The 15,196-nt window shown below is 35.9% G+C and overlaps 1 protein-coding gene across 4 annotated transcripts in view; it reads right to left on the reverse strand.

Annotated features, from left to right (window-relative positions):
• Nucleotides 1–15,196, reverse strand: part of FAM160A1 (family with sequence similarity 160 member A1) — a 278,667-nt gene that overhangs the window by 30,945 nt on the left and 232,526 nt on the right. For all 4 annotated transcript variants that reach the window (XM_032246417.1, XM_032246416.1, XM_032246414.1 and 1 more), the window contains 2 exons: nucleotides 9,657–9,824; nucleotides 776–855 (listed from right to left, as the gene is read on the reverse strand). In XM_032246417.1, the coding sequence (XP_032102308.1) occupies nucleotides 776–855; nucleotides 9,657–9,824 (248 nt within the window). The remainder of the gene's footprint in view (nucleotides 1–775; nucleotides 856–9,656; nucleotides 9,825–15,196) is intronic.

The raw sequence follows: 15,196 nt of genomic DNA on the forward strand, positions 1-15,196 counted from the left end.
GCTGAGATTCGGGGCTCAATCATGAGCTAATAAGGAAGCTTCATGGCTTTACTTCACAGAAACAGATGGTTCTCACAGGGTTCTGGAGAAGAGGAGGCACTGCTGGGCCAAGGCAGGATTTGGTGTTCCTGAGTCCCCTATTAAATTGCCAAATGAATGTCTTCTTAATAGCTGTGCATCTTGACTCCTAATACTCATCTTCAAATCCCAGCCACTTCATAAAACCTTTCCCACCTGTACTTCTATCCCAAGGACACACCTTTGCTACCTTATAAGTCCTTTCAGTTTACAGCAAATACTCATGAAATTTTTACTGAATTTAACTGAAGCATACTGATTGAAGAGTATACATTGGGTGTGTACAATTATCAAAGCAGAAATCAAAGAAATTACATATCAAAAGTATTTTATATTTGGAAAACTTGCTTTTAATAGCAGAAGTCCCCTCTAAATGCACTTCAGGAGAAAGACATTGAGCCACAGAACAGAAGAGCTTTTATAATACTTCCGAACATTTCAAGCATTCTATTTATAATTTCCAGGAGCATATTTATAATAGAATACATATGGCCCTCTAAAAACTTTTAATAGTATAAATAAAATTAATCTTGGGAAACAATGCAGAAAATAATGTTCTTGAAAATTTTTTTCCTTAGACACATGGTCCCTATTTAGCTTATATGACTGAAGTAATATAAAGTATATAAATAAGATAAAGTATATGAATATAAAGTAATGTAAGTATGAAGTGAATTTTTCTTTAAAGGAAACTCACCTTAGAACTAGCTGTAACATCACATCTTCACAATGTAAACCAATGAGAGTTCTGAATAATGCCAGGGACACCACACAAAGCTGGGAAGCAAGAGACACATATTCTAGTTCAGATGTTGGAACAATAACTGTACTCCCCACAGATGGTAAATAAATCAGAATTACAAAATAAAATGGCCTCTCTTTTTATTTAGCAGTTTTGATAAAAAGCATGCTGTTGCCAGAGAGAACGTGTATTCAGGATATCAATTCTCCTATAGGATTTGATTAGAAAGCCAGTGTCTGGAATTATGCCACAGTGCAGAATTACCCTCCTACAGAAATGCCTGTGCTCACATTTCCAACTTTTAAAGATCCAGACAGATAAGCATTCCCTCTACAGTTCTCTCTCTCTCTCTCTCTCTCTCTCTCACACACACACACAGACACACTCACACTCCTGTTTAGGTAATTTGTTTTCCTGAGTTATTTTCAAATATGACATTAGTTATTTACAAGACAGGGCTCAAAGAAAATTGCATATAACCTAGCCAAGTCTCCCTTCAGAGTTCTTAGCCTCAAGCTCAGCTCCTCTCTTGGCTTTGGGGCAAACATTTTCCTTGGCTCCATTTCCCATTGTGCTGAGGGTGAGATAATGTTCTTTTCAAAGATGTTCATTAAAAAACAAGAATTCTATCAATCTCTGATTTCCAAAAAGAAAAGGTAAACTGCCAAATAGGGGAGATACCCAAAGGTGTATTGTAAAATCTTTGTACCGTTTTGAGAGTAAGCTTTTATCAATCTACTGGGCAATTTAAGTAATTTTAAGCTCTCATTCTTTGTATGGGAGAATAAATGCTAGTCTGTCTTCTAGGCAGGCTGGGCTTAAAATCTGGCCAATGAAATCCACAACAAGGCTGTAAAGAAAGAGTTGTACTTAGCCTAACCCAAAACATCTCATAGTCTCAGGGCAGGTCATGTACTTGCAGTTAGCTAGAAGCAACATACTCTGTTCCCATTACCAAGTCTTTGCACATGTGGTTCCATTACCTGCAATGCCTTTTCCTGACTCCTCCACTGCCTATCTATTCTCAAAGTCTTAGCTAAGGCATCACCTCCCTTAAGAAATCTTTCTGTTCTGTCTCACAAGATTACCATCCAACACATCCTTTCCCCTGCTTAGTTAGGTTTCCTTCTTATCTATTGCCACAGTATCCCCTGCAAATCACTGTTACTTTATCAGATTACATATTAATAGTATATAATAATTACATAACTGCTCACTGTTAAGGGTGAGCAGCAGAATGTATCTGTCTTTTTATTATTAAGTTGTAGGAGGTGTTTACTCTGTATACAAAGTACCTTATCAGATACATGATTTGCAAAAATGTCCTACCACTCTGAATTATCTTTTCAAGTTCCTGTTGCCGTCCCTTGAAGGCAAAAGTTTTTAATTTTGATAATTTCCAATTTATCAATTTTTTCATTTGTTGTTCATGCTATTGGTGTCATATCTAAGAAAACATGGCCAAAGCTACAAGGAGTTACTCCTATGATTTCTTGTAAGAGTTTTATAGTTTTATCTCTTACCTTTAGGTCTTCGATTCATTTTGAGTTAATTTTTTATATGGCATGAGGTGAGGATTCAGCCTTATTATTTTGCACATGGCCAATTGTCCCAGCACCATTTGTTAGAAAGACTATTCTTTCTCCCACTGAACGGTCTTGAAATCTCATTGAAAACTAAGTGACCATAGATATACGAGGGATTTTCAATTCTGTCCCACTGATCTGTATGTCTATCCTGTACCACACTGCTCTGATTACTGTAGCTTTCTAGAGTTTTGAAACCAGGTATGGTGAGTTCTCCAACTTGTTTCTTCAAGTTTGTTTTGACTATTCTGGGTCCGCTGCATTTCCATATGAATTTTAGAGTCAGCTTATTCATTTCAACAAAGAGGCCAGATAGGAATTTTATAGAAAAGCACTGAAACTGTAGATCAATTGGGGAGTATTCCTATATTAACAATATTAAATCTTTGGGTCTATGAATTGGGATGTTTTCCCATTTATTTAGATCTTCTTTAAACAATGTTTTATAGTTTTTGCAGCATAAGTTATGCACTTCTTTTGTAAAATTTATTCATATTTTATTCTTTTGATGTTATTGTAAATTGATTTTTGTACATTAATCTTGTATCCTGCAACCTTACTATACTCATTCATTCTAACAATTTTTAGTGCATTCCTTAGTTTTTTTACATACAAGAGCATGTCATCTACAAACACCGATTATTTTACTTTTAATGTAAATGTTTTTTATTTTCTTATTTATTTGCCCTGGCTAGAACTTCAAGTACCGTCTTGAACAGAATTGATGAGAGAAGGCATCTTATCTTATTCCTTATCTTACTGAAAAAACATTCTTCACCATTAAGTATGATTTAGCTCTGACTTTTTCATAGATGCCTTTTATCAGATTGCTGGGAAATTCCCCTCTATTTCTAGTTTGTTGAGTATGCTGTTGATAATCATGATGTTTTCCTTTATCTTGTTGATACGATGTATTACATTAATTGGTTTTCAGATCTTAAACCAGCTTTACAATCCTAGTTTAATAAATCCCACTTGATCATGGTGTATAATCCTTTCTACTTACTCTAATTTCATTTGCTAGTATTTTATTGAGAATTTTGGGGCCCATATCCATAATAGCTGTTAGTGTATAGTTTTCCTGTGGTGTATTTGTTTAGTTTTGGAATCAGAATAACACTGGCTTCACAGAATGAGTTGAGATGTATTTCTTCCTCTTCTGATTTTTGAAAGATTCTGTGAAGAATTTGTATAAATTATTCATTTTTTAAACTGATAAAGAATACATAACATAAAATTTAACATCTTAATGATTTTTAAGCATATAAATCACTAGTGGTAACTATATTCACATTGTTGCACAACAGATCTCTACAATGTTTATACTTTGCAAAACTGAAACCACCAAACCACTCCCCATTTTCTCCACCACCCAGCTCCAGGAAACCATCATTTTACCCTCTGTTTCTTTACGTTTGACTATTTTAGATCCTTCACATGAGTGGAATCCTACACGTCTTCATGTCTTTACGTCTTTTTTGTGACTGGCTTACTTCATTTGCATAATACCCTCAAAGTTCATGTTGTAGCATATGACAAGATTTCCTTTTATTAAGGTTGAATAACATTCTATTCCACAGTGTATATATGACATACTCTCTTATCTATTCATCCATCAATGGACAATCTAGGTTGCTTCAACCTCTTGGCTATTGTGAATAATGCTGCAAGGAATGTGGGTGTACAAATATCTTTTCAAGATCCTGCTTTAAATTCTTTTAGATATATACTCAGAAGTGGGATTGCTGGATAATGCAGTAATCCTATGTTTAATTTCTTGAGAAACCTCCATGCTGTTTTCCATAATAGCTGCACCAATTTACATTCTCATAAACAAAGCACAAAGGTTTCAGTATTTACACATTCTCACCAACACTTACTTTGTTCTATTTTTTTTTAGAGTGGCCACCATAATGGATATGAGATAATATCTCATTGTGGTTTTGATTTACACTTCTCTAATCTTTTCATACGTTTTTTGGTCATTTGTATGTCTTCTTTGTAGAAATATTCAAGTACTTTGTTCATTTTTAAGTTATATTATTTGGGTTTTTGATGGGGATGAGTTATATAACTTTTTATATATTCTGGATACTATCCCTTATCACATATATGACTCATAAATATTTTCTCCCATTTTGTAGGTTGCCCTTTCACCTTGTTGATTATTTCATTTGATATGCCTAACTTGTTAAGTTTAATGTACTCCCACCTGTCTATTTTTCCCTATGCTTCTGGTGTCATATCCAAGAAATTATAACAAAATCCATTGCTATGAAGTTTTTCTCTATGTTTTCTTCTAGGAGTTTAGTAGTTTTAGATCTTATGTTTAGGTCTTTGATCCATTTGAGTTAATTTTTTATATTGTGTAAGGTAAGGGTTCGACTTCATTCTTTTGCATATGGATATCCAATTTTACAAGTATCATTTGTTGATGAAACCATCCTTTCCTATTGTGTACTCTTGGCAGCCTTGTCAAAGATCATTTACCATAATGCAAGGGTTCCTATCTGTTTCATTCTGTTTTCTATTCTGTTTCATTGGTCTTTATGTCAGTACCACACTGTTTTGTATTACTATTGCTTTGTAATATGTTTTAAAATAAGGAAGTGTGAGCTCTCCAACTTTTTCCTTCTTTTTCAATATTATTTTAGCTATTCGTGGTACCTTGAGATTTCGTATATATTTTAGGATTTTTTTTTCTATTTCTGCCCAAAAGATGCCATTCTGATTTTGTAAGAAATTGCATGGAATCTGTAACTTGCTTTGAGTAATATGGCCATTTTAACAAAAAATAAGTTTTTCAATCCATGAACATGGAATGTCTTTCCATTTATTTGTTCTTTCATTTCTTTCCATAATATTTTATAGTTTTCAGTGTACAAGTCTTTCACCTCCTCAGTTAAGTTTATTCCTAAGTATTTTATTCTTTTTGATGCTATTATAAATAGCTTTTTCAAATTTCCTTTTCATAGTTAATATACGGAAATTATTTATGTGTGTTGACTTTGTATCCTGCAACTTTACTGAACTTGCTTGTTAGCACTAACTTTTTTTGGTGACCTTTTTAGGGTTTTCTATATATATGATCATGTTGTCTACAAACAGAGGCAGTTTAACTTCTTTCTTTCCAATTTAAATGCCTTCTATTTCTTTCTCTTGCCTAATGGCTCTGGCTAGGACCTCTAAGTGGCCATCCTTGCCTTGTTTCTGATTTTAGAGAAAAAGCTTTTAGTCTTTCACCATTGTGTAAGATGTTAGGTGTGGGCTTTTCATGTAAGGCCTTCACTATGTTGAAGTTGTTTCTTTATATTTCTAGTTTGTTGAGTGTTTTTATCATGAAAGGTTGTTGAATTTGTCAAGTGCTTTTTCTGCATCAATTGAGGTTACTCTGTGGACTTTGTCCTTCATTCTGTTAGTGCGGTATATTACACTGACTGACTTTCATATGGTGAAGCATCAATGCATTCTAGGAATAAGTGACACCTGGCCATGTTGTACAGTCCTTATCATGTGCTGTTGAATTCTTTTTGCTAGTATTTTGTTAAAGATTTCTGCATCAATAGTCATCAGGGATACTGGCCTCTAGTTTTCTCAAAGTATCTTTGTCTAGCTTTGGTATCAGGGCAAAACTGGCCTCATAAAATTAGTTTAAAATGTTTCTGGATCTTCAATTTTATAGGCATTTGAGGATGACTGATGTTAATTCTTCTTTACATGTTTGGTAGAATTCATCAGGGAAGCCATCTGGTCCTGGGTTTTTCTTTTTTTAAAGATTTTGAAATTATTATTACTGCTTTGATCTCCTTACTAGAGGTAAATCTGTTCAGATTTTTTTATGTCTTCATGATTCAGTCTTGGTAGGCTATATGTTTTTAAGAATGTATCCAGGTCTTCTAAGTCATCCAGTTTGTTGGTATATAATTGTGGTATGCTCTTTTTTAATTCTATGGCATAAGTTGTAATGTCCCCTTTCTCATTTCTAATTTTAGTTATCTGAGTCATCTCTCTTTTTTCTTAGTTAATCCAGCTAACGGTTAATCAATGTTGTTGTTATTGTTGTTTCAAAAAACCAAGTCTTGGTTTCATTGATTTTTTTTTTCTATTCTTTATTTTTGCTCTGATCTTTATCATTTTCTTCCTTCTGATAACTTTAAGTTTAGTTCATTCTTCTTTGTCCAGTTTCTGGAGATGTATAGATTGTTGCTTCAAGATTTTCTTTTTTAACCTCAGTATTTACAGCTATAAAATTCCCTCTTAGTACTGCTTTCACTGCATCTCATAAGTTTTGGCATATTGTGCTTTTATTTTCACTTGTCTCCAGATATTTTCTAAATTCCCTTGTGGTTTCTTCTTTGGCCCAAGAATCTGTTGCTTAATTTGTATGTATTCATAATTTTTCCAGTTTTCCTTCTGCTATTTATTTCTAGTTTCATTCCAGTGCAGTCAGAAAAAAATTATTTGTGTGCTTTCAATTTTTGTAAATGTGTTAAACCTTGTTTTGTGACCTAACATGTGGTCTATCCTGGAGAATATTCTATGTGTATTTGAGAAGAACATATATCCTGCCATTGCTGGATGAAGTATTTGATACATGTCTGTTAGGTCTAATTGGTTTATAGTGTTGTTTAAATTCTCTTGTTTCCTTCTTTATCTTCTGTCTGATATTTCTATCCACTAAATATTGGGGCATTGAAGTCTCCTGCTATTATGTGCAGCTGTCTATTTCTCCCTGTAATTCTGTCAATATTTGGTTCATATATTTGGGAACTCTGACTTTATGTTCATATATTTATAGATAATTTTTATATGCATATATATATATATATAATCTTTATATCTTACTAGTGAATTGACCCTTTTATCATTGCATAATGTCATTTCTTATCTCTTGTGTCCTTTTGTGTCTCTTTAAGTCTAATTTTTAAATATAAGTACAACCCTCTCTGCTTTCTTTTAGTTACCATTTGCATAGGATATCTTTTGACTTTCAGCTTATGCATGTTCTTAGATCAAAAGTGAGTGTCTTTCAGATAGTATATTCTTGGATCTTGTCTTTTTATCTCTTTAGCCAGTTTATATCTTTTGATTGGTGTGTTTAATCCATCTACATTTAAAATAATTACTGAGATGGAAGGACTTACTATTGCTGTTTTGTTGTTTTTTAATTAAGTGTCTTGCAGCTATTTTATTCCCCTTTTCCCAATGAACAGATGGAACATAAGAAGCAAGCAATGTCAAGCAAGCAATTCACTCTTCTCTTTCCCTCACAAGGCAAAAGTCAGTAGTTGGAAGTTTTCTCTGGATCTTGCTACACTGTGGTGGGGAAGGTGCATGGCTAGAGCAGGTAATAATGCCACCAGTTTTCCTGCACATTCAATATGTCTCTTCTTGGCTTTGTGCTGCAACCTTTTAACTGGTGTTCTTACAAAGTTTCTCAAGTTCTTACAAAGGCAATTTGCATAAATTTTTGTAAAGTGGGCTTCTCTGTGAGAGAATAAGGACCTGGGTCTTCCTATTCCACCACTTTGCTGACCTTACTTTTTAACTAGTCCCTAAATGTTTGATAGAATTCACCAGTGAGACCATCTGGGTCTGCTTTTCTTTGTGAGTAGCTTTTTAAATTTCTATTTTAATCTCTTAGTTTGATATAAATTTATTTAGATTTTCAATTTCATAAGTTTGTGTCTTTCTAGAATTTGTCTATTTCATCTAAGTTATCCTCTAGCATACAGTTGCTCATAGTAATCACTTATAATTGTTTTTATTTCTGTAAGATTGATAGTAATATCCTCCTCTTTCATTTCTCATTTTAGTAATTTGAGACTTCCCTCTTTTTTTCTCAGTCTAGCTAAAGGTTTGTCAATCTTGTCAAAAATTAACTTTTTATTTCACCTATCTTCTTCATTTTTAAAATTTTCAATTTCATTAACTTCTGCTCTAATCCTTATTGTTTTCTTTCTGCTTGCTTTGAGTTTGTTCTTCTTTTTCCAATGTGTTGAAGAAGAAGCTTAGGTTGCTGCTTTGACCTATCTCCTCTTCTTTTAACATATGAGTTCACAACTATATATTTCCCTTTAAACAATGCTTTTACTGTATCTCGTAAATCTGGGTATATTTCACCTTCATTCTCATTTATCTCAAAGTAAATTCTCATTTCCCTTGTGATTTTTTTCTTTGACCCGCTAATTAGAATTGTGTCGTTTAAATTCCATATACTTGTGAATTTCCCAAATTTCTTTCTGTCAATAATTTTTAAATTTCCATCCATTATGATCAGAGAACATAGTTTGCATGATTTAAATCCTCTTAAATTCACTGAGGCTTGTTATATGGCCTACCATATGGTCTGTCTTGGAGAATATTCCATGTACATTTGATGAGAATATATATTATATTGCTGTTAAGTGTGGTGCTAATTGAATATTTTCTCTAGTATAACATTTTAATTCCTTTAAATGATTTTTCCACTATATTTTTTTAGTTATTTTCTTGCTTTAGGCCTTCCAGTATACATTTTAACTTAACATAATTTACTTCAGATTTATATTAAATTAGCTCTGGTAAAATATAGAAATATTACTCCTACATAAGTCTATTCCCTCTTCCTCCCTTTGCGCAATTATTATAATACGTATTACCTCTATATATGTTACAAAATGAATGACAGATACATTCTCATTTGTTTGCTTTTAAAACAAGAATTGCAATTAAATAGAGACAGGCTTTGGGGAGGAGTATTTTTCAAGCTAATTAGAGCTTCAAAATACAGAATGACCACCCAAATTCACAACTTTCCAAACTTCCATTTCAAAAAAACTCATGGGCAGAAATATGATCTCTAATACCCAGACTTGATGCACTCTGGTTCCTTGGCTTTACCTGCACTTAAGTCCACATATTCCCCTGCACCTTGCCCCCACAGAAGTGCATTCTGCTAGTTCTACCGAAGAAAATGCTAATACAGATAAATCGAGAAAGACATCCTATGAAAGGCAGTAAGTGTCACCTCTTTGAAAGAAGAATTCCTGAGACCAAAACGTATTACCCTGTTCATCTCTACCTAAGTAGAAAGAAAGTAATGGCCACAAAATAACAACAAAAGAAAGAAAGAAAGAAAAGAAAGAATGGGAGGGGAAAGAAGAAGAAAAAAGACAGCAAAAGAGAATATTCATAATTTCATTCCCAAAACAAACTCTCCTGAAATCTGTTCTGAGTTATAAGTTCCCTTCTGATAGGGTTCTCCTTACCCGAAACGGGGTGTTGATTCGACTCGTGAGAGTGTCTAGGATGTGGACGTTCTCGTGCTGGTGCAATAGGATAAAACGGAGGAAGATCTCAAGCAGTGCTGGCTCGGAGATGCTACGCAGGAAAAGGTCCAGATACGCAGTTGTGGTCATGACCTCCTCCACAGTCACCTACAACCAACAACAGAGTAAGCAAAGGTGAGCCTCCTCTTGATGCTGTGATAATGCCTCTCCCGTGGATCCCAGCCTCACCACAGTGACTCCATCAAGACAAGAACACACCTGCCACAAAAACACACTTCAGAGCTTTATCTGAAGCCTATAACCTATCCACATTCCACAACACCTCACACTGCTTCCACCCTTTAATTCAGTAAGGGAAAAGAAAGGCATAATCAATTCAAGTGTTCTGACAACTCTAATCATCAAATGCAGTTCAAATACCATAAAGATTTTAGGGTGTAATCAAAAATGAAGAAAAAAGATAATTGAAAGTATTTACACGGTTAGTAAAGGATTAATTAGAAAGCTCAGAATAACTTGTTTCATTATTAGTCATTCAATAAACATTTATTGGGACCTGCTATGTACAAGGAGCTGAAAACATAAGAACATTCTTTATGTCCAAGAAGATGAGCTATAACAAGCAAAATGATAATATAAATTGCAAAGGAGCAGTACAGACACAAAGTGCTACAGATGTTCAGATGTGTTTCTGGAGAGTTGCAAGTCAAATTTTTGTAACTGAATAATACACATCAAATGTTATTTATAAAGCACTATAAGAACTTATAAGGCAACCATGACTTTTTTATAATACAAATTAATATTTGCTACCTGGTATGATATTCTCATGAGTAAAATGTCAACTTTTCAGTGAATAAGACTCTGAAGAGCCAAGTTTTTCAAGAAGCTGAGGATCTGATGCTTAACGTATCAAAATTCTAACCTTAAATGCTTTTATTGCGAATATTTTAAGAGCTAGTATATACATCTTTGCCCTCCTAAGATGAGAATATACCATCTCTTAATAAAGAGGTCATTCCCAGAGTCATCAATTGTCCTGCATAAGTATAAAGAAACAGCCACATCTGAATGCGTGAAAACCACCAGAGAAATAGTTCAAACTTTCAGATTCTAATACCACATACCCTAGAAATCTTAGCAATACTTCCACCATGATACAAATGCACTCAGTTCTAAACAAAACAGATGGCAATACTTTTTGAGTAATTTTTATTTTCTCTTTTCCATTTTCTAAAATCTTCTTTCTTTCTCTTCCTTTAAAAGTGTTAGCTGTCACATTATCGTACGGTTACTGGGCCATTCCTTTTATATTCCATTCCTCTTCCCCTTTTAATTTTCGGCTTTCAAAATCCACAGATTAGTTTAGAAACCAGATGTCCAGATCTGCTACATAAGTGTAGATGAGCCCTGAGTGGATGCATCTGTGCATAAAGGCTTGGAGATATCTATTTTGGCTGCTAAAATTACTTTTAAAAAGTTCTTGGTGCTCAGCTATCTTCTGGATAGATGAGCCCAGGTGGATAAGATATTACCAAATCAGTGTGTCTGTTTTCTTTATCCTAAGCAAGGCATGCTCATCCAGTGCATTAGAATCTAATGAGAAGTCATTCCACAGTGGGCTGAGTACACAGCATAGTGCAAATCCCCTTCTCCCAGCTTGGTGCCAACATTGCAAACTCTCAGACATTAATACACCACTATGTCATCTGACCAACTTCAAAGAGCTCTCTGTGACCCAAATATAGCAACAGAAACAGGTAAGTATCGACTATTTAACAAATAAATCGCATTCAGAAGAGTGCTTTTCATGGTCTGCCCCTGCTTCTAAAATACACTGCTTCCATCTTCGTGTTTCCTGATGTTTTCTAGTCCCATGTATGGAGCACTCCGAATGCTGCCCTGGGACATACACTGTGTTTTTTCCTTTATTACCCCAATGCAATGTACAAAGCCTGGCACATAGAATGTACTTTATCCTGAGTGAATGATAGCCCCAAAGATCTAGTAACTTATATTTTCCAGAGTTTAGTTTGACTTTTAACTATTGTTTATCCTCTACATGTGTCCTGAAGGACCCAGAGAGTAGAGACATATTTTATAAAGATCACTGTAATAATTGATGTCACCAATCATAGCTAAGAGGGAAATGAATCCTACATTAGCTCACATCCACTTCACTACTGCAAACTTGGGACCCTTTAGCAGAAATTTAATCCTAAATGATTTAGGCTACAATCTAATTCCCCAACAATCTTGATCACTAGAAAAAAGTTGCATAATCATTCCAAACAGGCCATGTATATAGCTTCTGTAATACAATATTTTCAACTTATCTATGGAACACTACTGAACTGACATGTCATACAAATCCAAGCCTTTGTACCAATAATGTAGCATCAGCTTTTCCCCCTTTAAGTTACACATGACCTTAATAAGCTCGAAAGCACAGCAATAAACTCCCTGGACTGTAAGTCACAGTCTTTGAGGGCTAACATGAAAGAAGGGCAGTAAACATCTATTGTTTACTACTGTTAGGCTATATAAATGAAAAGATTTCTTCTTTAGAAATCAAAGCTGTCATTTGCAAGCTAAGAGGATTTAAGAAGGCACTTGGAGGGGCAGACTTCATATAACATGCTATAAATATGAAAAACCCAAGTCCATTAAGCATTAAGTTGCATATTCTTTATAAACTGAGGTCATACTCACCTTAAACAAATACCCAAACCAGGAAAATCTGGCTCCCTCTCCTTCCATCTTTTCCTTCCACCATATCCTCAGAGTCTTTAGGAGCTTTTTATACCAGAAAATCTTTTCCTGCCCCATTATCTTACTTTCAGAACCTTCCTCTAATCCCCCAAATAGGCAACCTCCTCAACAAGGATGAGACCAGAGCCTAAGTGTGATCACTTGGAAAGCTAACAATAATCCACCAGGGAAAAGATGCTCTGCTGTGCAGAATGTAAAACAAAATCTTCTGCTAATGTCCTAAAGACGTGTTAGCAAGACTGGAAAGTAGCATCCTCTTCATGCTCTCGTTATGAAGGGCAATCAGCTGCTAATGTAAGTAAGACTTTCTGTCTTAGAGATGACTATCAATATTTATTTACCTTGTTCTATAAAGAATTGCAGGTAGCTACAAATGTATATAGCAATACTAATAGAAACAGTAAATGACATTCTACCTTACTGCCATATCATACACAATAATAAAGTTTAGGGATACTAAGCTTAAGAATGTTATTTCATACTAAAGGTGGGCCACAATGACTGAAATAACCTAAAGAAAATTGTTTACAAACAAATAATTGTCCCTGACAAGAACAGTTGTTACTCTAAAGAATGTATCTGCTTAAGCACTATTATGTGATTATTTTCAACCCAAGTTCCAGAATAGAGGCCTGACTCAGGTACTTGATTTTACTGCTATCGAGGCCAGTTTAGTCCATCCTTGGAAATAAACCTTTCTCCGCCCATCTTCTCCCATTCCTAAAGCCCTTGCCCGGGTCTTTCTTCACACCAAGAATCTTCACCAATCCCTTAAGCTGGTGTTTTTGAAACTATAGTTTGAGATCCAAGAGTGGGTAGTGAATTCAGTTTTTGGTTCATTAATGGTTTAGACCAGATTCCAATAGAAAATTAAATTAGAGTACCCTGCATGTATGTAGTAAGGGCAAGTCCTGTTTTGTCAAACTTGTGTATACATATTTTGTTGGAAATGTACATAAGGCAACACATATGTGCTTTGCTTGCAAATTCAGTAAATACACATATATATGAAAACATATAAAATATATTTCTGACTGTGAGCTGCAGCCAAAAACATCTGAAAAACACCACAGGGGCACAGTTCACAATCATCTATGCCATCCTTTCACCCACCAGTTCTCATCCCCAGTTCCCTGTGCTCCAAGCTATAACCCAGCATGGTCTGGCCTGAAAGAAGTGCACACATAGGTGAGATCAGTTTTCTGAACAGAATGGCGACTGAATTTACAGTCAATCTACTCTTTTTTGTCTTAGGCTAAGAGCTCCAAAAGTGTGTTTTTATTTTTTATTAGAATTTCAAGCTTCTCAGAAATAGGCAAAATGGACAGTGTGTTTTCTTTTAAAAAGGAGGTGGGTGGAGAGGGGGGAGGTGACATCACACATCACATTCCATTTCTATAAAACCAAAGCTCTACAAAAAAATTAAAGCCAGAACCAAACCCAGCCATCATGCCCACAACTGCAGCAGCACATTAATTTATTGCACAGCATAGGAATGAAATTGAGCATATAGACATTCTGACCTTTCTGTAATCAGCTCTAGCTGGGCGATCCCATTTGCATCTAAATTAGCACCAGAATCCTCACTATAATGGCAGGTTTATGTGTGTCCTGAAAAATACATTTCCCACCTGCTAATTGTTTTTTTGTGATCTAGTCACATTGGAACAAACAGATGGATCCTACCTTCTGTCACTCAGGCAGGTGGCAGGCAGTGGGGTCAGGTGACAGGCAGTGGGGTCAGGTGACAGTGGCACCCTCTCCAAGTTGGTAGCCACCCTTCCTTGGCTTTTCCTTTGATACCAGAGGGAAAAACTAGCTAACTGCTGGTTCAGCTGGGTCATTGGAGAGTCATCAGCCCCAGTGGCTCCAACCAGAGTGATGCTCTCACTGAACTCTGCAGAGGGGAAAAGAATGACAAGGCTGGATCACACAGAACAGGAGTGAAAGGGTCTCAACAGGGAACACAGGCTACGAGCCTGCCCGCTGCTGCCAGAGAGAGCCAAGCCACCTGCAGCCCAGGGCAGCAGCTGGATGGGCTCTTCACAGCCATCTTCTCCCCTCCAAGGACAGGAAGCGCCAAGAAGAACATTCAAGTACAAAAGGGAAGACAGACACCCTGGTTCTCAGCAAGCAGCTCTACTGTTTCAGCCAAAAATTCAGGACAGAAAATATTCAATGCCTCCAGATCTGAAAATAGTCTGCAGTTGATGATTCTGGCTCCCTCCCGCCGGCTCCCCCACGCTTCCCTTCTGCTCTCCGACCTCTAGGCCACACGCTACATTGCTAGCACCGCCAGAGGCCAGCTGGGGAGGTGAATGGAGGTGACAGCCAAAGTCAGCAAGTTTGCTGATTTATTCCTAAAATATTTGAGGAAGGAGGAAACAGGGTGGCTACAATGAGGATTTCAGCAACACGTTTTGAGGCAAGTGTATTAAAATAAAAGCCAATCTCTGCCGTTTCTTCCCTGCATTTCTTCATTGGATCTGTAATACATTAAATATATTTGTGTAATATATTTATACATTCTGGGAGAAAGGGGAAGCAGTGAACCAATGGCTTTTCAGGGTCCTTCCAGACCCTGAATGGTGAAACACTGCTCGTCTCCCCAACACAAGTTGGAGCTGGGGTCTGTCTGCCTGGGGAAAACCAGGCACCAGAGGCACACATGGGAAGCAGTGCCACTCACACAACAGGCAATGGTGGTGCTCCAAAGGCCATCTGGCTTCCTCACTGAGTGCTGCTTC

This window comes from Sapajus apella, unplaced genomic scaffold (assembly GCF_009761245.1).
Source record: "Sapajus apella isolate SASKATOON/1434 unplaced genomic scaffold, GSC_monkey_1.0 scaffold61, whole genome shotgun sequence".
Classification (NCBI taxonomy): domain Eukaryota; kingdom Metazoa; phylum Chordata; class Mammalia; order Primates; family Cebidae; genus Sapajus; species Sapajus apella.